Below are 25,840 nucleotides of genomic sequence, written 5' to 3' on the forward strand. Positions count from 1 at the left end.
GTGTCTGCTTTAGGTGTGCTGGCACCCAGTTCCCGAGATTAGGGCAAGGGGCAGGAGGTTAAAATACACAAACACAGACAGACAGAAAGACAGCGACATGGGTCATCCTTGAATTCCCCAAGAATGCCCCCTTTATTGTGTTCAGGGGCAGATTATATAGAGATATCCACGCCCCAGCCAAACCCACCAGAAACCACTCTCCTGCCATCAGGAACTCCTGAAGGTCTCGTGTTCAGAGCAGCTGTAGGCACTCAGATCAGGGGATTACAAGAAATTCAGGATCTGGGGTCTCACTGCTCCCAACAGTGGGCTGCTTTTTGTCCCGCCCAGCCGCCCAGCTAGATTTACCCGAAATAATAAAACACTGCCAGGCCCATTATTTATAGCCTTATATTGGCTAACTCTCACATCTTAATTGACCCATTTCTATTAATGCGTATTGCCACTTGACTGTGGCTTAGCGGCATGAGTCTTAACTAGTGTTATCTCGGAGAGGAGAGCCATGGCATTTGCCACACTGCCTTCCTCCCAGAATTTTGTTCTGTCTTCCCCACCTACCTGAGTTAGCCCTATCAACTAGGCCAAGGCAGTCTCTTTATTTAACCAATGAAAGTAACACAAAGACAGAAGACCCTCCTACACCAAAACCCAAAGTCAGATATTGGGGAAAATGCTAATAAATCAGAGACGAAGGAGCAAAACTACAGACACCTTACCTACTCAACTTTCCTGCCAAAAACAGAGAGCTCCTGTTTCCTTCCACTTTATCACTTCCTCTCTTTGCTCAGCCACGTCGCTTCCTGTCTGTCTGTACAGACCTCCAGACCTCTATGGTTAGCTAGTAGCTAGCTTTGCCCTCTGATTCTCAGGCAAACTTTATGTGTACAAACAAGATATCACCACATATTTGCCTAATCCTAGAACAATTTTTAAGAAGACATTTCTTCCATGTCAGCTGCACACTTTTCAGATGCATTGCACATATAGCTATCTGTAACTGTTGTTGTTTATTTGAATGATATTTAATCAAATATTTGAACAATGTCCCTGTCTTTGAAGTATGCAATTTATTTCATCTGAATAATGAAGGGTCAGGCTGCTGCTATTGGAGATTCTTTAAAATATACTATAATTTTTTGAATCATTAAAAGAAAACCTTTTAAATCAAAGAACATACATATAATTTATAGCCTCCGAATAAGATGAACAAACCAGATTCAATGAAAACTTTTTTCTCTTTCGTGAAACCTCTTAGGAAAATTTTTGATTTTTTTCTTTTTTTCTTTTTCCAAGGAAGATTTTTTAAAAACTAAAGTAAAATTATGTTACTTTTTCCTTCCTTTTCATCTTTCCAATCTTTCCCATGTCCTCCTCCTTCCAAATTCATGGCCTTTGTTTCTTTGATTGTTTTTACATATACATAATGTATATACATCCCCAAATACATAAATATAACCTATTTAACCCATATAATGTTATGTCTCTGTATAGGATTTCATGACTGACCACTTGGTTCTAGACAACAGTAGTTTGGGACTTTTCCATGAGGAAAACTATTGCTACTGCTGCCGGTATTTCTTAGTTGCCTTTTTTTTTTGGGGGGGGGGTGGGGGAGGCGGTCTGAGTTTGAGGCACCTTGAGATTTTCCCTTCCATATTAGCATGGCCATAGGTGTTATATTTTTTTCAGATCTTGTGTAGGAAACTCTGTTCATGTAGCATCATGGGTATAACTTCTCTGTCATTTCTAGAAGATAGCATTTTGTAGGATTACTATAACATATGTAACATAGTTCTTGACCTCATTTTCCTCCCACCTAAGTTTTCATCGATAAACTTGAAACAATCTAAACTGATTGTTTTATGAAGTCTTTGGTCTAATGGCCTTTATATATGCGCGCGCATATATATATTTTATATATATACACACACACACAGACAGACACACGCACACACACACCTTGTATTTTTGTTTGTTTAATCTCATCTGTCCCTTCTGAGATGATATCCAAGTTGAGACAGTCTGAATTCAAACTTATATCCCCTTTCCTCATCTTTTTGACTGCTGGGGTTTCAGGTACATCACCATTCCCAGAAATCTGCAAAAATTTTACGTTTTTTTTTTTGTTTTGTTTTGTTTTTTTTTTTGTTTTGTTTTGTTTTGTTTCGAGACAGGGTTTCTCTGCAGCTTTAGAGCCTGTCCTGGAATTAGCTCTTGTAGACCAGGCTGGTCTCGAACTCACAGAGATCCGACTGCCTCTGCCTCCCGAGTGCTGGGATTAAAGGCATGCACCACCATCGCCCGGTTTACCTTTCTATTATTTGAATGATGTATTTTATATGGTTTCGATTAAAATAATCCTGTATTGATTTTTCTTTTAAAAATATTTGTTCACTATTTATGAGCTTACATTGTATTTAATGTGAGATGTTACATGATGTCTTTCATTTGCTTCCCCATTTTTACCTCCTGGTTGTATAAAACCTTTCCTCTTCCTTATACCCTTGTATCAATTTGATTGTGAGGTGTCTTGTGTAGATACATGGCTTTCTTTCTCCCCTCTCCTCTTCTCACTCTATTGTCCCTTCCCTTGCTCTTCTCTTTACATCCCTTTTTTATTTGGTGTTACATTCAAACTTGATAATGCTTCATAATCCAGACAGGATTTTTGCGCTCTGGGCTTTAGTTACATAGAATCCTGTTACTTCATGCTTTTCTCTGAGCATTTCAATAGTATAATTTCATTCATTTTTGGATAAGGAAGTCTATTTTTTCAGCATATTTTGTATTTATAAAATTAGCTTTTTTTCCCTAAGATTCAATTATCGCTTTTGTGATAGCTTAAGTTTTCTCTGTATGGTACTTTTTGGTTATTCATCTATCACTTCTGTTGTGTCCTGTATTCAGTTTTCCGACTTTTTCTACAAGTTTTAGTCCTGCAGTCTCATTCCCTCATAATGCTTTGGGGATTCACAAGAAACTTATAATAGTATTTATGAGTGAAATCATTTGGGGGAATTAAAAATAATGTAACCAGCCGGGCGATGGTGGCGCACATCTTTAATCCCAGCACTCCGGAGGCAGAGGCAGGCGGATCTCTGTGTGTTCGAGACCAGCCTGGTCTACAGAGCTAGTTCCAGGACAGGCTCTAAAGCTACAGAGAAACCCTGTCTCGAAAAACAAAACAAAGCAAAATAATGTAACCATATATAGTTACAATATTCCTTAACAATGCTGGGCCATTATAGAAGTGACTTCTATACTCATTTAATAGCTATCCCATAAAGCCTTTTCTGTTTGAGTTTGCTTTTCGAGTCAAGGTTCCTCTGTGTAGACCTGGCTGTCCTGGAACTAGGTCTGTAGACCAGGCAGGCCTTGAATTCATAGATTCTCACCTGCTCTGCTGTTATTAAAGATGTGTGCCACCACCACCTGCTGTCATCAAGCTTTTTTGTTGTTTTCTTTTCTGGTTTTTTGATGGGGAGGGAAATTGAACTTCATATCTAAGAGCCATACTTCGACAGCTCTGTCCACTTCTAGTTCTCACCTTTATCTTATAGTTCCTGCCACCTTAAACAGACCTGAACCGTTGATGTAGGTGTGTCTTCTAGCTATCTGATGATTTCATTGGTTAATTAATAAAGAAACTGCTTGTCCTAATAGGTTAGAACATAGGTGGGTGGAGTAGACAGAACAGAATGCTGGGAAGAGGGAAATGAGGCAGATGCCTCAGGCAGTCGCCATGCCTCTCCTCAGGGAGCCAGATGCGATGAAGCCAGCCACCAGGTCAGATGTGCTGAATCTTTCCTGGTAAGACACCACTTCGTGATGCTACACAGATTATTAGAAATGGGTTAATCAAGATGTGAGAATTAGACAATAAGAGGCTAGAACTAATGGGCCAGGCAGTGTTTTAAAGAATACAGTTTCCATGTAATTATTTCAGGTAAAGCTGGGTGGCGGGACGTGGCCCACTCGCCTCCTCACTACAAACCGTCAACTGTGTTTTTCAACCTCTTTTGTCACCAACATCTAATTTTTTGTTAACTTTTAAAACAAAACTTCTGAGGTGTGAACGTGATGCTGCAGGAGAGAATTTTTAACTCAGAAAATCTTCTCTTTATTTGAAAGAAGGCTCTTCTCAATAAGGAGTCCTGAAAGGGAAGACATGACCAACCATGGAGATTAATCAAAAGGATTGAAAATACCTACCTAGTATTTGTATTGACATGAGGCCTCTACAAAGCAGACATTACTGGATCTTATTTATTATTGGTAGATTGAAACTTGCTGTATTAGCTTTACATGTTATGGTTTGCATAATCTGGTAATATTTGTGTGATGTTGATTTTTATTGTACATTTGACATATTCTAGAATTATCTTGGAGAGGAATCTAAATGTGGAATTGCTTGTATCTAGATAATCCGTGGACATGCCTGTAAGGGATTTTATATTGTATTTAGTTCTGATGGCTCACCTGAATACTGGCTGCACCGTTTAATGATCTGGTCCCTGGATGAGTCAAGAGGCGAGAATAAATTGAACAGTAGTGTACGTGTGGTAATTTACTGCTCTCTTTATTTGACAATAAATGTAATGCGTGTAGAAGGACTAAGTTCCTCCTGCTTTGTTTTTTCTGTAATGATGTATTGAAATAATACTGTGAGCAAATGATCCCTTTTTCTCTTAGTTCAGGGCATTTTTTTTTAAATCACAGAAATAGAAAATAAACTAGGAGATCTTGTGTTTATTCTGTGTATTAACCAGTCTGCTAGTTATGTTTAAAATAGAAAAAAAAAACTATACCAACAGCAAAAGGTGTGTACATAGTTATGTTCATAACAGTTTAGATTATAATACCCCTAAAGTAAAAGCACCATTAATGTATCAAGTATAGGGAACAAATTGATTTCGTTCTGTAATGAAAGAATTACTGGTATTGAAAAACAAACAGTAACTGAACTAAGGAGGCAAAGGTATATAAGGCCAACCTGTTCTGCACAGCAAATTTCATGCTTTGCAGGATATGCTGCATAGTGACACCAGAACCTCTCCTAAAAAGAAATCGAAAACACATGTGGTTGTACACACACACACACACACACACACACACACACACTACACACACCAATAACAATGTGAATGAATGTGATACAGTTTTTTTGAAGGATGATGCATACCTTATATGAACTTTAAAAATTATTCATCTCAAACTAATTGTCAGTTATAAATATCACTAAAATAGTTTACTTTTGGGCTGAAGAGGGTTACATGTGGGAAGGGAGGTTGAAAATATATTTCAATTCTTGAAATATTTTATGTCTTTATCTGGTTATGATTATATGTCTGCATTTATAGAATTTTCTCATTATATAATTTAATTTTATGTATGTCACTTTATTAAATATATTTTGATGCACATTTTTTAAAAAAAAATTGATTTTATACATTTCCTCTGAAGCTATACAACCTCTTCCACTGGATAAAATCTTAAACAATTTTAATTAGAATGACAGTTAATTAGATTAGATTAAATTAAATTAGAATGGCAGTTAGATTTTTTAAAAATATGGTAAACATAGTCTTTATTAATCTAATACTAAAATTTTAAAAAGAATTCAGAACATAATACTTCTTTCTAAACTTATTCTCTGTATCCTTTGTGACGTACAAAGTTAATTTTTCTCTAGATGTTTTAGCATCTATATTTAATTGCAGTCCAGTTATCTATTTGTTTTCTAACTAATGCTGATTTTGTGAAGTTACTTTGTACATAAACATTTATCCAGGTATCTTGTCACCATTACTAATCTGCTGAATAACATTAGTAGACTTTGGTCTTTTTATAATTTTTTATTTTACATAATATAATGATGGATTATCATTTTGACATTTTTTATATATAATCAGACAATCAATGTCTTCCATTACCCACTGTTCATTTTCCCAGCTAATCACTAGCCTAATTTTTTCCTCCCATGTCCTCTCCTCTTCCTTACTTCCCTGCTCCAACTCCCTCCTTTTTTGGTAAACCAGAGCTTAATCAGGATTACATGATAGAATTAAACATGAGTGGGGAGATTGTGAGAACTTATAAGTAGGTACATCACTAAAGAAAGTTAGATTTAGTGTTCTTATTACATGTCACTGCTTTCTCGCAGTATTTCACTAAATGTTTGCTCTTAATACAGGCTCTATTGAGTGGTTGACTTATTTCTGGTTATTTGAAGTATCTTAAACATTCAAACAGCTAGATCATTTAGGATTTTGTCTTTTCTTAAATATATATTTAAGCTATTTTATTGTAAAAATATGGGAAAATAGTTGTGCCAGTGATTTTATTACTTTCTGAAATCTAGTAAATAGTACAGAAGTTTTTCTTATAATTTTGATTCATTTCATTTGCAAATACAGAACCATCCTTACATTACTTTAAAAAATGCTTGTTGCCTTGATATGCGTTCTTTGTGTACACTATAATGGATTAAGTTTGCTAAACTTAAAAATCTCATATCTATATATAAGTGAACTTTAATATTTATCATATAAGCTTAAAATTATTTTTGTTTAATAGTAACTTTGATGAGATCTTTAATGTCAGCTTTATTGTAAACAAGTCTTTGAGCTCTAGTAATGAACCTCTTATTAACCTTATAAATAGAGAAGTCTGCTTTTATTTGACAACAGAGCAGTAGCTTCAGGTAAGAGATTGTCTTATTTAATCATTTTTACACACACGCACATATTAAAAAAATCCGTTTAGTGTATTGTCAAAATTTTTTAAAATTATTTTTGTATTTTTTTTCCCTACAGTCCGTGGTGGATGACTGGATTGAATCATATAAACAAGACAGGGACATCGCACTTCTGGATTTAATCAACTTTTTTATCCAGTGTTCAGGATGTCGAGGTACACAGTTGTAAAATAAATGCTGTTTATTTAACTTGTCACTTTAGCAGTATAACTTTACTTGCCACTACAATTTTGTTTTGATCATTTTTTAGCAGAGTGTGTTTTAAGGGTATTTGCTCTTCTTTTCCTGGTCAGTGTTACCCGCCTAAGTAGCAATGCATTTCTGTCTTTCAAAATCTTCAAGAAAAATGGATAATTACTGTTTATGAATTGTTTTTTAATCATAAATTTTAGCATTAATTTTTTTGTCTTCATTTTTAACAAAGTTTTGACAGTGAGTGTGATGGTTAATCTTGTCAACGTCATTTAATTTAGACCATCATGGAAACATACCTCTGTGTTGTAAGGATGTTCTACAGACATGTCAGTGAGTAGGATGCATCATTAATCACATTGAGGCACCAAAAACAGTAAAAGGAGAATGCAAACTGATTGCCAGCATTCTTCTCTGCTTTCTGGATGTACCTTTTAGTTTTATTTCTTTGTTTCAGTACATTTAGTTTTTTATTGAAATGAGAATGGTTATATGTATTTCCAAAGATATTAATACATGCTCTTTGAAGTGGGGAGCTTGTTTTCCTGGCCTGTCCATTTGGTGTTCTGTATATCCATCTTGTACCCTGATAATGCATCTCTTTCCTTTGGGGTGGTGGTTTTTTTTGTTTTGTTTTGTTTTTTTAAAGAATTTTCAAGACACGTTTTTCTCTGTAGCTTTGGAGCCTGTCCTGGAACTAGCTCTTGTAGATCAGGCTGGCCTCGAACTCACAAGAGATCCGCTGGCATCTGCCTTCTGAGTGCTGGGATTAAAGGCATGCGCCACCACCACCTGGCAGTTGAAAATATTTTTATGCCTTTGACTGTTTCTTCTCTTCTATACATTTGATTTATAGGCTTGCCCTTTTTGTGTCCCAGAGTTCTTTCATGGGATTTATTAGATTTAAGATTTCCTGTTCCTGTAACTTGTCTTTAAAGCCTGATATTCTCTCTTTCACTTGATCCAGTCTATAGGTGCAAATCTCCTTTGAACTTTGACTTTCTGAGTTTCTGTCTTTTCGTTTTTATGTCAAGTTGCCTTTTCTTTAGAGATTCTCTTTAATGAATTCTATTTTCACATCTTTATTAATTTTTATTTTTATTTTATTCATCTGTTTTTGCTTTTGTGGTTTTCATTTTGGCATTTATTTATATTCTCTTTGAATTCCTTGAACAGTTTTGTAATTGGTGTTTTGAAATCATTGTCTTTTTTTTTTAGTTCAAACTGGTTTTTTTATAAAGTATATTCTGATCACAGATTCCACTTCCCCACCTACTCCCTGCTGTCCCACCCACCCAAATCTACACTCTTTCTCTTTCCTATTAGAATACTAACAAACATCTAAAATAATAATAATAATATAATAAAATCATCAAGCAAATCAAAACATGACAAAACTAAAAAAACAGAAAAAATTATATTGTGGCTATTAGTCTGTGTTGTGATACCGTTGCCTTATGTGTTAACTAAGTTGCTTTTCTCAGGGAGTATCAACACTGTGGAACAAATTTGTGGAGGAGAAAAATTGTTTTGATTTTTGTGTGTGGCATGGATTCTTGCATCTGGAGTTAGGTTATTGGTGGTGTTTATTGGTCTGGCTATCTGCTATCACTTTTGTTTAATGGGTGTTAGAATTTTTGTTGTTATTTTTTCCGATTGTAGATCAGGTACTTGGTGCCCTGCTAGGGAAAAATTTCACTTTTTATTCTAAAAGCAAATCTTCTCTGGGTTTAGATTATTACTCTGCTAATGTCCAGAATTCTTCGTTGGACTGTCTAGGATCTATGTCTAAGTTCTATAGGTGGTTTTTGGGTGGCAGGGTTAAGAGTCACAGTGCAAATTGGTAGTGATTCAGGAATTCAGGAAGCAGAATGCTGTTCTGTTCTCAGGTGAAGGTGGAAGGAGTAATACTGTCTGGGGTCATTTAAAGATGAGGGTTTGGTGTATGGTTTGACCAACTGACTCAAGAGATTCCTGCCTGGAGTCATTGTCGCAGGATGCCATGTGGTACCTGTCAACAATGAGAATGCCCTCTCTGACCTATGGTTGGACTGGGTCTGTGCATGGGGATCTGGACAGTTTTTCTTTGGGGCTATGTTAGAGAGGTAGCACATGATGAGGGACATATTTTTCTACAGCACTCTGTTCCTAAAAGACACTTAGGGAATATTTTTGTTACCTTTTTTTCTATGCTTGTGTTTGCACCCACATTCTGGTACATTTTCTTCAAGCATTCTATTATTGAATTCCCTTTTAAACTATTATATATAATATCATGTGTTGGAGTATTAAACTAAGTTTTAAACCATTTTAGAAGCAGAGAACAGGGAATTTACTGACATTTTAAATGTAAATTTAGTTTTTTCACTATCCTTTCTTTTGTCTCATGTAAAGAGCTTGAGCAATAAAAATGAGATTATTTTAACAATGTTAAGATTTGAGGAAAATATTTGGACATCTTTAATGAACTATGAACAATGCTTACTTTTCTATCACCAGTCAACCAAATTTTAAAATTTGCTAAACTAACATTTACTGAGTTGTCTGTTCTATGAAGATACCATGCTCCTTGTATAGTCCTGTAAGACTAGGTAACTGACAATCACACTTTACGTGCCAATATGTAGGTTTTTTTTTTTCTTTTTGGCATTTGCTTTATCTATCACTGTTTTATATGATCCAGAGTTTGGACATCATTTTTGTTTTGAATGTGCAGATTTATTAAGGAATAAATAAGGGGAGTGTGAGGAAGGAAGACTAGTTCAGATAGTTGGGAAGTCCCTTTTAGGCAGTCAGCTGGAGTTCTCCATAGAGTACTGGCACAGAATATTGCCTTGATTGATGCTTCCAAGGAAAGCAAATACTAATGGATAGAGAGAACGTAGAGCAGAAAAGTTCAGACAGTCCTGAAGTTCCTGAGTCAGTGCTCTTCATATCTCGGCTGCCCATGGCTGAACTCAGCTCCTCTTAGTCACTGTAGTACTTCTTATGGCATGCAATAAATAATAGTCGAAACTTTACTCTTGTGCTGTTCTCTGCTCCTTGTCACATTTAGGAGGCCCAATCATCCATTTCTAGAGAAGGGACTTTGGAGAACACTTCTGAGAAAATCATGTTTGGGTCTGAACCATTGGGATAAATGGGAGAACCCACTCACAGAGCTCATTTCTCAATAAACATAAATAACAGATGCTAATTTCCCAATATAATGAACAACCATCGTTATATTTTTAGCTAGCTGTGTTACAAAGTATAGACTGCCATCTAGAGACAGACTCATCAGTGAAAATACAATCACAACTTTTAAGACATTCTAAAATATTACCAATTTTATAAAATATCTTCTTAATAGGTTTTTATTTTCCCCCCATTCACACATAACCTAGGTAATTCACATACACCCCAACATATTTAACAAATTTTGTCCGAAATGTTTTTGGAAAACAACAAGAATATGTGCTCTTTCTCTCTGCGTTTCTCCCAGATTCCCTTCTTACTCTTTAGAAAGACTCTTACAGTCACTGTAGTACTTATTTAATTAGTAAGCCCTGCATTTATGGTATGTTCCTATTACTTTATTGAATCTGTATTAGTTTTAGTAATCAAGCACTGCTTTTCTTTTCCTAATGTTTTCTCTACCAATTAATTGATACTTGTTAGCAATCTTTTTAAAATTTCTTTATTTATTAAAAATTTCCACCTCCTCCCATCCTCCCATTTCCCTCCCCTTCCCCCCAAGCCCCCTCCGCCTCACTCTCCAGTCCTAAGAGAAGTCAGGGTGCCCTGGCCTGTGGAAAGTCCAAGGCCCTTCCCCCTCCATCCAGGTCTAGGAAGGTGAGCATCAAAACAGACTAGGCTCCCAAAAAACCAGTACATGCAGTAGACTCAAAACCCTGTGTCATTATCATTGACTTCTCAGTCTGCCTTCATTGTCAGCCACATTCAGAGAGTCTGGTTTGATCACATGCTCGTTCAGTCCCAGTCCAGCTGCCCTTGGTGAGCTCCCATTAGATCAGTTTCACTGTCTCCCTGGGTGGATGCACCCCTCGCAGTCCTGACTTCCTTGTTCATGTTCTTCCTCCTCCTGCTGTTCATCTGGACCTTGGGAGCTCAGTCTAGTGCTCCATTGTGGGTCTCTGTCTCTATCTCCATCCCTTGCCAGATGAAGGTTTTATGGTAATATTCAAGATATTCATCAGTGTGGCTATGAGAGAAGGCCAGTGTAGGTACCCTCTCCTCTGATGCCCAAGGACCTAGCTGGGGATATCCCCTTGGACACCTGGGAACCCCTCTAGAGCCAAGTCTCTTGCCAACCCTAAAATGGCTCCCTTAGTTAAGATATCTTCTTCCCTGTTTCCACATCCACCCTTCCTCCATCTCAACCATCATATTCCCCCAAGCTCTCCGCAATCCTCCCCTTCTACCTTCTCTCTCCCCATCTCCCCTTCCCCCTAAATCACCCCCCCCCCATGCTCCCAACTTTTGCCCGACTATCTTGTCAACTTCCAATATCCAGGAAGATAAATATATGTTTTTCTTTGGGTTCACCTTCTTATTTAGCTTCTCTAGGATCACAAACTATAGGCTCAATGTCCTTTGTTTATAGCTTGAATCCACTTATGAGTGAGTACATACCATATTCCTCTCTTTGGGTCTGGGTTGTCTCACTCATGATAATGTTTTCTATTTCCATTCATTTGCATGCAAAATTCAAGATGTCACTGTTTTTTACCGCTGAGTAGAACTCTAAAGTGTATATGTGCCACACCTTCTTTATCCATTCTTCTATTGAGGGGCACCTAGGTTGTTTCCAGGTTCTGTCTATTACAAATAGTGCTGTTATGAACATAGATGAACAAATGCTTTTGTAGTATGATAGGGCATCTAATGGGTATATGCCCAAGAGTGGAATTGCTGGATCCTGAGGTAGGTTGACTCCAGATTCCTGAGAAACCACCACACTGCTTTCCAAAGTGTTTGCACAAGTTTGCATTCCCACCAACAATGGATGAGTGTTCCCCTTACTCCACATCCTCTCCAGCATAGGCTATCATTGGTGTTTTTGATTTTAGCCATTCTGACAGGTGTAAGATGGTATCTCAAAGTTGTTTTGATTTACATTTCCCTGCTCGCTAAGGAGGTTGAACATGACCTTAATTGTCTTTTGGCCATTTGAACTTCTTCTGTTGAGAATTCTCTGCTCAGTTCAATGCCCCATTTTTTTTATGGTTTATTTTTTTATATTTAAAAATTTCCATCTCCTCTCCTCCTCCTTCCCCTCCCCTCCCCTCCTCCCAAACCCCCCCCCCCTCATATCTCCAGGCCAAGGAGCCATCGGGGTTCCCTACTCTATGTTAAGACCAAGGTCCTCCCAACTCCCCCCAGGTCCAGGAAGGTGATCAACCAAGCTGAGAAGGCTCCCACAGAGCCTGTCCATGGAGAAGAATCAAAGCCCAGTGCCATTGTCCTTGGCTTCTCAGTAAGTTTCCACCATCGGCCACATTCAGAGAGTCCAGTTTGATCTCATGTTCCATCAGTCCCATTCCAACTGGAGTTGGTGATCTCCCGTTAGTTCTGTCCCACCGTCTCCATGGGTGAACGCACCCCTCACGGTCCTGACTTTCTTTCTCATGTTCTCTCTCCTTCTGTTCCTCATCAGGACCTTGGGAGCTCAGTCCGGTGCTCCAGTATGGGGCTCAGTCATTTTCTTCATCTATCGCCAGGTGGAGGTTCTATGGTGATACGCAAGAAATTCATCAGTATGGCTATAGGAACTGGCCTTTTCAGGCTCCCTCTCCTCAGCTGCCCAAGGAACTAGCTGGGGGCGTCTTCCTGGAAACCTGGGAACCTCTCTAGAGTCAAGTCTCTTGACAACCCTCAGATGGCTCCCTTAATTAAGATATATGCTTCCCTGATCCCATATCCACCCTTCCTGTATCCCAAGCATCCCATTCCTCCGAGCTCCCCCCATTCTCCCCTTCATGCTTTTCTCTCCCCATCTTCCCTTGGCCCCGTCTTTATTTTTGTTGAATTCGAGTAAGACTTTAGTTTCTTTGTTTATTTCTTCCCTGTCCCAGGGGTGATTCAGTAGTTGACTATTCAGTTTCCATGAGTTTGTAGGCTTTCTGAGGGTAGAATTGTTGTTGAACTCTAACGTTATTCCATGGTGATCCAATAGTACACAGGTGGTTACTACAATTTCTTTGTATCTATGGATGCTTGCTTTGTTACCGATTGTGTGATCAGTTTTTGAGAAGGTTCCATGAGATGCTGAGAAGAAGGTATATTCTTTTCTGTTTGTGTGGAATGTTCTATAGATGTCTGTTAAGTCCATTTGGTTCATTACATCTGTTAGTTCTCTTATTTCTCTGTTAAATTTCTGTCTGATTGACCTGTTCTTTGGTGAGAGAGGAATGTTGAAATCTCCTACTATTAGAGGCTGGGGTTTGATTTATGCTTTGAATTCTAGTAAGGTTTCTTTTATAAATATGGGTCCTTTTATATTAGGGATGTAGATATTCAGGATTGAGACTTCCTCCTGATGAATTGTTCCTGTTATGAGTATAAAGTGTCCTTCTCCATCTCTTCTGATTGATTTTAGTTTGAAATCAATTTTGTTAGATATTAGTATAGCCACACCCGCTTGTTTCTCTGGTCCATTTGATTGGAAAACCTTTTCCCAACCCTTTATTCTGAGGTAGTGTCTATCTTTGATGTTGAGGTGTGTTTCTTGTAAACTGCAGAATGTTGGATCCTGTTGTCGTATCCATTCTCTTAACCTGTGCCTTTTTATAGCTGAATTGAGTCAATTGATAGTAAGTGATATTAATGACCAGTGGTTATTAACTCCGGTTATTTTTTCTGGTGGTAGTGTTTGTGTATTTCCCTTCGAGTTGTGGTGATGGAGGGTTGTCAGATGCTTGTGTTATTATGGGTGTTGTTGGCTTTCTTGGTTTGTGGTTTTCCTTCTAGTATTTTCTGTAAGGCTAGGTTTGTGGCTACATATTGTTTAAATCTGTTTTTGTCCTGGAATATCTCCATCGATCGTGAATGCAAGCTTTGCTGGGTATAGTAGTCTGGGCTTGCATCCATGGTCTCTTAGTGTCTGTAGTACATCTATCCAAGATCTTCTGGCTTTCATGGTTTCCATTGAGAAGTCAGGTATAATTCTTCTAATAGGTTTCCCTTTATATGTTACTTGACCTTTTGCCCATGCAGCTCTTAATATTCTTTCTTTATTCTGTATGTTTTGTGTTTTGGTTATTATGTGGTGAGGGGATTTTTTTTTTGTTTTGTTTTGTTTTTCATCCAGTCTATTTGGTGTTTTGTATGCTTCTTGTACCTTCATAGGAATATCCTTCTTTAGGTTGGGAAAGTTTTCTTCTATAATTTTGTTGAATATATTTTCTGGGCCTTAGAGCTGTAATTCTTCTCCTTCTTCTACTCCTATTATTCTTAGGTTTGGTCTTTTCATGGTGTCCCAGATTTCCTGAATGTTTTGTGTTAAGAATTTGTTGCATTTGTTATTTTCTTTAATCAATGAGTTTACTTCTTCTATAGTAGCTTCAGCGTCTGAGATTCTTTCTTCTATCTCTTGTATTCTGTTGGTTATACTTGTCTCTTTAGTTCCTGTTTGTTTACCCAAATTTTCCATATCCTGCCTTCCCTCGGTTTGTGTTTTCTTCATTACCTCCATTTCATTTTTCAATTATAGAAATGTTTTCATTACCTGTTTGATTGCTTTTTCTTGGATATCTTTGAGAGATTTATTCTTCTACCTTTTTGTTTGTCTTCTCCATCTCTTTAAAGCAGTTTTTCACCTCCTGTTTAAGGTCCTCTATCATTTTCATAAAGTTACGTTTAAAGTCGATTTCTTCTACTTCTTCCGGGATAGGGTGTTCCAGTCTTCTTGTTGCGTGATCCCTGGATTCTGGTCTTGTCATGTAGCCTTTCAGGTTGTTGGAGGAATTCTTGCATTGGTGCCTGCCCATCTCTTCCTTCAAATGCAGCCAGGAGAGTATTGTCGTCTTGGTCCAATCTTTGCTATGACTGATGTAGAAAGAATGGCGGGGCTGTTTCCTGCCACCCGGCTAGCTTTACCCAAAATAATTACACGGAAACTGTATTCTTTTAAAAACACTGCCTGGCCCATAGTTTCAGCCTCTTACTCACATCTGGATTAACCCATATTTAGTAATCCATGTAGCACCACGAAGTGGATCGCTTACCAGGAGAGGAGAAGCATGGCTACTGCATATCGCGACTCCCCACTCCTGCTACCCAGCATTCTGTTCTGTCTACTCCGCCTACCTAATTTTCTGTTTTCTTAAAGGGCCAAGGCAGTAATCTTTGTTAATAATGAAAGTAACACATAGACACTCCTTCATCAGACTGACTCTCTGGGTGGACCTCCTCAGTGCTGGAACAGGAATAAGGGCCTCGCAGACAATAGGGCAGACTTGGGGAGGCAGGGAGGAATTAAGAAGCCCCTGCAGCAGGAGCTGGAGTGGCCCTGTGCTTCCTTCCCGGACCTTCCGCCCTGGGATGGCACACACTCACCCATCTGGATGGATCTCCTCAGCTCAGGAACAGGGACTCCTGGCTGTCCAAAGACAAAAGGGCGAACTTGGAGGGGAGGGCAGGGTCGGGTGGCACAAAGAAGCCCCTGCAGCAGGAGTAGGAGGTGCCCTGCACTCCCTTCTGGGGACCTCCCGGTTGGGCAGGCACTCACCCCTTTGGGTGGATAGCCTCAGTGCTGGAGGAGGAACTGTTCCTGGGCTAAGGACTTCCCAGACCATTGGGCAGGTTTGGGGAAGGCAGGGTTTTGTAGAATAAAGAAGCCCCTGCAGCAGGAGCTGGAGGGGCCCTGTGCTTCCTTCTCAGACCATCCGCCCAGGGATGGCACACACTTACCTGTCTGGATGGAACTCCTCAGCACAAGAAAGTAAAAATGAAAGAAACAAGAGAGAGAGAGAGACAACTGAAAGTTGGCCCTGTCATGTTTATAGTATCCCTTCAACATCACAATGTTAGGTAATATTTATTAAGAATCTGTAACTCTTAAATTTTTAAATAAAAGGATGATTCATATATAAAACACTTTGAAGGACTTTTCTCGTTGGAATACTTTTTGCTAGTATAGAAGGGTTAGTATATTTCATCACATCTTGGTGTCAGTTACATCAAGTTCTGAGTATGCAATGTGATGTCATTAAAAAGTAGAAATTATAATGTTATTTGAAATACTGTTATACTATCAAGTAGCAAGAATTTACCTGTTTTTAGTCTCCTGTCTTTTATTTCTTCAGGTAACTGTCACCTTTATGCATTTTTATTTTTACTTGGCCTGAAACAAAGGTTAGGTTCCTACTGTGGCTAGCATAGGACCTGGGGGAAGGATAGTTTCAAATGGGAAAGAAGCATCTAAGAAGAGGATTCCAGTTCTCCAGACTATAGTAAGGTTTATATACACACCTGTGAGACAGTTTACTACTTCTTTATTTCATTCTCTTAAATCTGGTAAATATGTGATAGTTTGGATAAGGGTATCTAGTGCTGTTGGACCTATTTCTCTTTGTATATGAAAACTATAGGTAGAAATGGTTAGACAACTGCTGGAATTACTTTCTGGTTCTAAGAGAAAAACAGCAATCCTCGTTTTTCAAACAACATTTTAAACTGCAAACACATGTAAGTAGATCGAGTTCCATTAAGTTCCAGGGAGTTACTAGAGTTCTACCAAACCCAGCAACCCATGAAAATGTCCTGCCACTTCATAGACTTCAAGTTAAGCAATGGTAAAAATGGAGTCACTAAACTTCATCCCAGTATTGACTGAACTTTTTACAAACTGCAGACACAATATAAAAGACTCAATCTGTGTTTTCTTTTTCCTGCAAATATCTTTGAACTTCAGTGTGCTATACAGTCTCCACGTTCTAGGAATTGAAGCACTTATCAGTGCACTGGATGTGCTTTGCAGTGGCCCTGTCCTCACCTTCACAGTCCGTTATCTCAAACAATCAGTCATTTAATAGACTGATGAAGTGAGAACACAGCTCTCAAAAGATGGCATGCAAATGGCCCATGTTAACATAAAAACAAATTTCAGTATGGTTGTCCGTCAGGGAAATGTAAATGAAGTATGCATTAGGATTCTGTCTTGCTCCAGTTATAATGTCTTCTGACCCTATGGATGGAAACCAAGGCTCTCAATAAATAAATAAATAAATAAATAAATAAATAAATAAATAAATAAATAAGCAAACAAGTTAATAAATAGGCAGATAGATGAATGGATATAGATCATTTACTAAATAACCCAACTCTGCTACTTTCGGACATTATACTATAAAGACTTGGAAGTCTGCATACCACAGAACAGGATGTTTTTTTCAGCCATAAAAAGAATGAAATCTTGTCATTTGCAAGAAAAAATCAAAAAGGCAGTTAACTAAAAGAATAAGTTATTTGAGTTTCATAGAGATTATGTACATTTTACATTGTCTCACCACCAATAACTAGTGGAGCTGAAAAACATTACCTTGTATTATTTCAAAAATCTTGTAACTACAATGTATTACAAAGAAAGGTTCCTTCTTTTTACTTTATGTTGTGATTATTATTGTTGGCACTAACCTTTATTTTTGTACATAGTAATATTTATCAAAGGTTATGTTTTACTTTTAGTTTTGAGCTTTTTTTTAAATTCACCTTTTTTTTCCATCCCCATTTCCCAAATAATCATCAGAGGCATAATATGCATTATAAATATTTGGCCAATGGCTCAGACTTATTATTAGCTAACTCTTAACTTTAAATACCCATATTTCTTATTTATGTTTTGCCATGTGGCTGTGATGTTGCCTTGTTTTTTACATATCTAGCTTCCTCAGTGTCTTACTGGCTTCTCCCAGACTCTGCCCTTCTCCTGCATCTCTGTCTGAGTTTCCCACCTGCCCCTATCTTGTCTGGCTTTATTTATCAACCAATGAGAGCAACACATATTCACAGCATACAGAAGGACATCCCACAGCACATATGATAGTAAGAAGCCATACATTTTTGCATTCTGCTAAATTTGTGTTTGGTTTTTGTACTTGTATACTTCATTGTGCACGCATTGATGAAGACTCCACAAGTACCTTTGTAGACATTTTGTTAGTATTACTTTGCTTGCAGTGAAATGGAAGTCAGCAAAGATTTATTTTATTCATGGGTTAGTTTGTTGTTTTAGTTCATGGTTGGGTGACTACTTCTTTGAACTCAAAATATAATGTCATCTGACAGTTGTAGCAAAGGCCACTTATTTCATGGAGGCTGGAAATTAGATAGGATTGTTAACAGAAAACCTCTAGATCAAGATATAATTCCAAAGTTAACACTGTCAGTGACCTATTTCCTTCAGGTAAGCACCACCTGCTAGTATTTTTAACATGTTTAAAAAAGTAGTTCCCCAAGCTGCAGATCAAAGTTTCAAAACGTGAGTGGCATTTCATATTCAAATCATATCCTTCTACCCTTTTCCCGCATATGGTGGTTTTCATAATGTAATTAGTCTTATTTTTAAACAGTGTGGTGTTACCATTTCCATTGTTGCTCAAGAAAAAGTCCAGTAATATCAAAAAGAAAGACCTTTAATATCAAAAAGAAATTTCTGTTCTTAGAACATTTAGTAGCATAAAACAAACAGTTCCATTCTAAAAAGTAAATGTAGTAGCCTAGAAAGTAGGAGAGACTAGAGTAAGACTGAAGCCTAGCTGGCCAAATGCTAAATTCTTGTAGATCCATATCTGACTTCCAGGCTCATAAGGGTATAATAGAATTTCATTGTGTTTGGAAAGCTCCACTCCTACAGCCTTGCAATTTGATAGCCCACAATTTCCTACCATTCTTCTTCCCCTCCTCTCAATCTCTCTTCCTTTCTATCTGCAGTTTTCCTAGACCAACATTCCATATCCTGTTTATTTTTAAGTTCCTGGTATCTTGATTGCATCTTAGCTTCATTCTTTATATATCTCTTCTTACGTACTACATACAGTAATTACAGACTTGTCAGAAATTTGCCCAACCTTCCTGGATTTTCTTTGAAATGTGGATGGATGTGTCTGTTATTCTATAGTCTTCCTTTCTGCATTCTTGAAAAGCCAGCACTCTGTTCTATGGATCATTTTTATTTTCCAGCTTGAGTCATAGCCAGGCTTAGACTGTGGTTGCAACAGTCTCTTGAATGCTTGGGTAACTGAGCATAGTAAAGTAATCTTGAGGAAACACTTCCTAGGTGGTTCTTTGTGAGCAGTGTTTTCTTGTAAAACTCATAAGGGAGAGCCATTGAGATGGAGTTTACACTATCCTTGAGTTTGCCTCATGCAAGAACTGGCTTATTTTTGAAATGCGTTCAAGGTATTCCTGTTATCCAGGTGTAGGGTGTTTGTCTAATCTCTCCTAAAGGGGCATTGTTAATCCCAGTTTATAGGATTTTTTTTTCATTGACCAGATTTTGCAAGGTATTTCTGTTGTTTTCTCCCCTTCCCCCGTTTTCATCAACAACTACTAAACACAGCTAGCAGTACCTATGCAACCACCTGAATTCTGTGCTCCCTTGAACTTCTCTAGACCAAATTATTATTTGTCATCTTTAAATTCAGCCTTTAAATTACACAACATATACAGGGTTTTTGTGCGTGTGTACGTACGTACGTATGTATGTATGTATGTAACACAAATGACCTCTAGTCTAATTTACAAATAGAAACCTCATGAACAGTCATTTTTCTCCAAATTCTACTCGGTATGTTGGCCATCCCAGTTTCCATTAAAATCTCACACTTTGTATTTCTTAGAGCATTTTAGACCTCTGTCCTGAAACCTTCCAGATTTCTTCCAGAAACTTAATTCAAATGGTTCTGAACTCAGTGATGAAGTTTAGCATAGTCATAACTTTTTGTTTTAACTTTCTGGGTTGGTCAGTTTTCATTACAAGCATGAAAGATTTATTTTGACATCAACATTCAGAATTTTCAGTTCATACTCATTTGTCTCTGTTACATGTAGGTAAGGATTAGAATGTGTAATGGCCGTAGAAATGTATGATATAGGTTATTCAAATTATGGCATTCAGGAAGCAGAAAAAGAGAAAATAAGAGGTCACAGGAGTATATATCCCACCTCCAAGATAAACTACAGTGACCTCTTTCCTTATGTTAGATCTCACCTTCTAAAGCTTCTTCCACTTTCCATAACTGTACAAATAACAATAGGCCAAAATCTCTACAAATGGCTCATGACAAACATTCTATACTTATGATTAGTAAGAATTGTATTAATCTTTTAAAAATTAAAAAAAAAATGGAGCCAGGAGCATCACTGGAGAAATAGGACAGTGGTTATCTGTAGATGACACAGGTTCAGTTCTCCCATGCCCACTTGTGGTTCACAACCATCTGTAACTTCAGTTCTAGTGGATTTGACTCTTGTGACCCTTGCAGGCACCAGGCATACACTCATATTAAAAAAAATGATAAAATAAATCTTTTTTAAAGGATTTATTCTACTGCATTTATGTATACTTTGTTTTGAGAAATACATTCTTCGAAGTATTTCAAAAACATATGTTATATATTTCTTACCCCTTAAATATCAGTCATGTTTTCTTTTTTTTGGGGGGGGGGGTTTCGAGACAGGGTTTCTTGTGGTTTCTAGAGCCTGTCCTGGAACTAGCTCTTGTAGACCAGGCTGGCCTCGAACTCAGAGATCCGCCTGCCTCTGCCTCCCGAGTGCTGGGATTAAAGGCGTGCGCCACCACCGCCCGGCTCAGTCATGTTTTTTTATTCCTGAAGGTAACCAGGCTTTTCAGCTTACTACATACCTTATTAGTAATATTTTAATATATGGTATATATTTAAGTATCTCTTTTGGAATATATGAGTGTATCGTGCACATTATTCTCTATCAATCCCAGATGGCATTAATGTATTTTGACAGTTCAATGGAGCCCTTAATAATGAAGAACAAATAGTGATTAGTCATAGCCATTCTGTCAAAGTATATCAGTTACTAGCCAAATCTGTTTGCAGATTGCTATTAGAGGTCTTAGTTTTTTCATCTGTACATTGAGAAAGACTAGTACATTCTCATAAAACTGTTGGACAAATTAAATGTATTGACATGAAAACTTGTTAGTAGATAGTAAGTAAGCACTAAGTTACTGACTGTTGCTACCACTGTCATTATTAATTTTTTCTAATCTAATTTTTAAACATGGCATGTCACTTCTTAATTTTTGCTATTATAGTGATTCACAGGATACTTGTAAATTACTTACACTTTTTAAATATATGACTGCTTTGCTATAAGTATAGTCTCAGTATCAAAGAATTTATGAATTTGTAGTTTTCTTAAATGTGTGAAAAATTACAAACCACAGAGGTTGAACTAAGCCTTGCTCTCACGATCATTTTTAATCATTTTATGTGGAGATAATTTTGCTTGATATGACCTCAAATTCAGAAACTTCCTGTGTAAGTCCAAGAGCTGGGATTACAGGTATGCACCACCAAGCCTATCCCAAGTTATTATTTATTGTTAAAAACAGAATCTTTAAATTCTTTTCTTCATTGGAAATATTACCTTCCTGGAAAGCCATTATCAAATAATCTTCTATGTTTTTTTTTTCAAAAAGGTGTGTGTGTGTGTGTGTGTGTGTGTGTGTGTGTGTGTGTGTGTGTGTGTGTTTGTTTAATTCACTTGTCTATGTTGGTAATAAGTTAAATAGTTCAAGATTCTCTCATGAGTTTTTAATGTTTAAAAGAGTAGTATTTAATCTCAGTATTTTTCTTTGTTTTAAGTATTTTTATTTCTGTGTATGTAGAATATCACAAATATGTTGTTCACACCCTCCTCTCTCCTTGTCATAGTCTTATCATGTAGACAGGTTGGGCTGAGATCATGGGCACGTATTATTATGCCAAAGCAGACATATACATTTTTATAATCCAAAATACAAAGCCCAGGAGGTAGCTCAGCAGGTAATGGTGCTTGGTGTCAAGCCTGGCAGCCCATATTTGATCCATTCATGAGGTAAAGAAAGAACTGGCTTTTGCAAGTTGTCCTCTGACTCCCAACTATGGGCCCACATACACACACACACATTTACATATACATTTTTTATACAAAGAGAGGTATGAATGTAAAAAATTAAAAAGCCCCAAATCAAATGTCTTAAGATCACCTCTTTAATTTTGATGCTAGTGTTCAGTTATGCAATTTGTTTTTCCTTTTCAAAGAAAGTTTTAGTAAGAAAATACTCAGGATGTTAGATACTTTTGAAACAAGTAATGCAATAAAAATTTTAATAGTCATGGTGTATGTAGTACTCTATAAAGTGTGTTACTGGGGGCATAGGATATATATTTCCTGTTAGAAAGTGTAAAATTCTGTAATGTATTGGCTAGAACTTTGAAAATACCTGAGTCTGCGTATAAATTACAGAAATTGAAAAAAATCAAAAATTTGTTTTTAAATACAGTGTAGAGCTGCTATAACAACAAGAATATTTTTTAAACTTTTAACAAAGTATAATTTAAGGGAAAAACTGTTTTAGCAATCTGGAGATGTTATCAAAGACTTTTTTTAGTCATGTTGTTGAGAAGAAAGAGCAGTTGAGTTAATAAGCAATTTATATTGGATAGTTCCTGTGTTAACACTCCAAATAATGTTTTTTTTTTTTTTGTTTTCTTTTTAGCTACTGTATTTCAGTGAAAGTGCAGGTAAACGTACTGTGCTTGAACTTGAGGTATCAGTCATGAAAATAGAGAAGCTTGGGAGCCTAACAGCAGTGTGTATAAATTAGTATTCAAATAGTATTGCTAACATTATCCTTACTCTTTTTTTTCCTCCTTGCCCAAGGCTATAAACAACCAGTGATGGGTAAGGTTAGGTTTATAACGTTGTAGGCTTTTCATGTTTCTAAAGTTTCTGAGTTGCAGAGTTGGATGGAAGAACCACAGGGCATGGGTATTCTAAGGAAATATGATTTTTTTTCCCAGTTCCTGATTCCACCATCGTTATTTGGCCATATTCTTAAAATTAGAAAAATCCATGGAGCAGAGATATAATTTACATTAAAATTTACATATTTCAGTGTTCAACTGTATGACCTTTTATAAATGCATGTAACTACCTAATGCCTCTTCAGTCACAATATATAACTTTCCTACCTCTGAGTTTTTTACACTGAATCTCTTATCTCTCCTTCTCTTCAAGTATACTTGATCATGCTAGGGAACTTTCAGCTTCATCAATGTAGTTTGCTTGCTTTGGAAGTATTTTAGTTTGTTTTTTAAAGATAGGATTTTATTGTGTTGCTGTGAGTAGCCTAGAAATCCCTAAGCAGACCAGTCTGGCCTTAAATTCACAAAGATACTCTTCTGCCTCCTGAGTGCTAGGATTAAAGGTGTGTTTTATCAGGCCCCATTTAGGAGCTTTGTACAAATAGAATGATGCTGTATCTTTTAAAATAATTTTATTACATTTCATTTACCTATTTTATATACTTATGTATATGTGTATATGTGTGGACTTGCGCTTGTCACAGTGTGTGGGGGTCTGTGGACAGTTCCTGAGAGTCAGTTTTTATCACTCTGGTTCTGATATCAGACTCACTTCATCAGTCCTGGAAGCAAGCATCTTTACCTCCTGAGATATCTTGCTGGCCTATACTTTGCTGTTTTGATGCTGTTTCTTCAACCTTTTTTTTTAAATCAATATTAGTATGTATATCAGTTGATTCCTTTATTATATAATTTGTTAGTTTATGTACTACATCTTTATGCTTTTTAAAATTTATTCAGCTGTGATTTATCACATGTGGCCATTTATGTATGAGTGCTCTCATCAGTGTTTGCATTTTTGTTGAGTAAACAGTAAAATTCTTGAATCATTTATAAAAATCATCTAACATTAAGGAGCTTTTACTTCAAAGAACATGAGAGATGGCTCATTGGAAAAAATGATTGTTATACAAACATAAAAACTGGATTTCAGCTCCCCAGAATCTACGTAAAATCTTGTGTTATCAGGGAATCCCACCTGTGTGTCATCCCAGTGACAACAAGCGAAAACAGGGACTCCCGTGAATGCAGCTGGCTACTGCGAATGTCAGTTCTGGATGCAGCTCTTCCTCAGCTGTGGGTGGAGAGTGATTGATGGGGACATCTGATGTCGGTGTCAGGCTCCACACAAATCACCTGCACACACTCCTGTGCACGTGGTCACACTCCCACATATATACACACAAAAAGACTACTTTAAATTCTTTTAAATATGCATTGCTGATGACTGTATATTAAATCCCTGAGAAATCTGTACTACATGTTTATTGCTTTTTGCCACATTAGTCTGTAATTCATTGGTTAAAAACAGAATTGTTATCATTATCACTGTTTCTGTAGTTTAAGAATTTTATAGCAGCTCAGATGGAGTTGTTCTGATTCTCTGGGTCTGATAGGCTATGTTCAGTTTGCTGCTCAGGGTCACAGTCATGTAAGTCTTGTCTAGGGGATGAATTTCTTTTTTCCAGGAAGACTTATTCTTTTGTCATTGACTAGAGTCCTTACTTCAAAGTCTCTGTAGTCTCAGTATCTTTGATGTTCCCTACAACTCATAGAAAAAAGTAGAACTGTATTGCTTTTATGATCTAGTATTCTGGTCACATGTGGAGTAATTTTCTCCTTAGTATGTTTGTTCTATAAGGGCCACTATTTTCATAGTTATTGTATGATTTCTTAAGTGCTTGAATTGTTGGGGGTTGTTGGGGGTGTTCATTTGAAAATTGTTTTTTAAAAACTTTAAGCCTCAAACTTGTGCCTAAAAAATTACATTTATTTATTTGCTTATTTATTTGTGTGTGTATGAGCATGCCCCATGGCACATGTAGAGGTCAGAAGAGAGCTTGTAGAAGTTGATTCTCTCTTTTCTCTATATGGGTCCAAGGGATGAAACTTGGATCAGGCTTGGCAGCAAGTGCCCTTAACACTGAGTCACCTACGCACCCCAAAAACAAAACAACGAAAAATTTGAATATGTTACACTTACCCAAATAAAAGTGAACCTTGTTTAAAATATTAAGTCAAGATGTTTTGCCTCAGTGTTCATTATAAACTTTTAATTTCTTTAAATTACAGAGTTTTTTTTCTCTTTGATTTTAGAGATGGCATCTTATGCAGTCAGTTTGTCCTGGAACTTGCTATGTACCAGAGAATGATCTTGAACTTGATACCCCTTACCTCATTTCCTAAGTACTGGGATTATTGGCATGTACCACTGTGCCTTGTTTATGCAACACTAGAGCTCAAATTCAGGGTGCTTTTTGCATACTAGACAAGCATTCTACCATTATTCCTGTCTCAAAATTACATTGATGTGTTTGGAAGGGGAGGGTCCTAGAGGCCATGCTAGGGACTGTATTGTTGCCATTTGTATGCTGCGCTCAGCAAGTCCTCTATCACTGATCTGTATAGCCCCAGGCTTAAGTTACATTGATTTTTCTTGAAAATATATTTTTCAAAATTCACATCAGTATATTAATAAATTATATAATCATGTTCGGGGTAAAATTAAGCCATAAGGTAATACAAAATAATTAGTATAGTAAAAATTTCATCTTTAATCATTGTATAGAACTTAATCACTTTGTTTTAGAAAAACTTAATTGAAATGTGTTATGTTTCTGCATAATATGTTTTTTTAAAGTAGGTGGTATAAAATGAATTTGAGGAACTGAAAAATGTCTCATCAGTCAAAAGTATTGACTGCTCTTTCAGAGGACCTGAGTTTGGATTCTAGCATCCACATGGTAGTGTACAACAATCTGTAATTCCCATTCAAGGGAAT

The 25,840-nt window shown here is 37.0% G+C and overlaps 1 protein-coding gene across 4 annotated transcripts in view; it reads left to right on the top strand.

Annotated features, from left to right (window-relative positions):
- Positions 1–25,840, top strand: part of Stag1 (stromal antigen 1) — a 324,710-nt gene that overhangs the window by 133,741 nt on the left and 165,129 nt on the right. For all 4 annotated transcript variants that reach the window (XM_038322525.2, XM_038322527.2, XM_038322526.2 and 1 more), the window contains one exon: positions 6,816–6,912. In XM_038322525.2, coding sequence (XP_038178453.1) covers positions 6,816–6,912 — 97 coding nt within the window. The remainder of the gene's footprint in view (positions 1–6,815; positions 6,913–25,840) is intronic.

The sequence above is a fragment of the Arvicola amphibius genome, chromosome 3 (assembly GCF_903992535.2).
Source record: "Arvicola amphibius chromosome 3, mArvAmp1.2, whole genome shotgun sequence".
NCBI lineage: Eukaryota > Metazoa > Chordata > Mammalia > Rodentia > Cricetidae > Arvicola > Arvicola amphibius.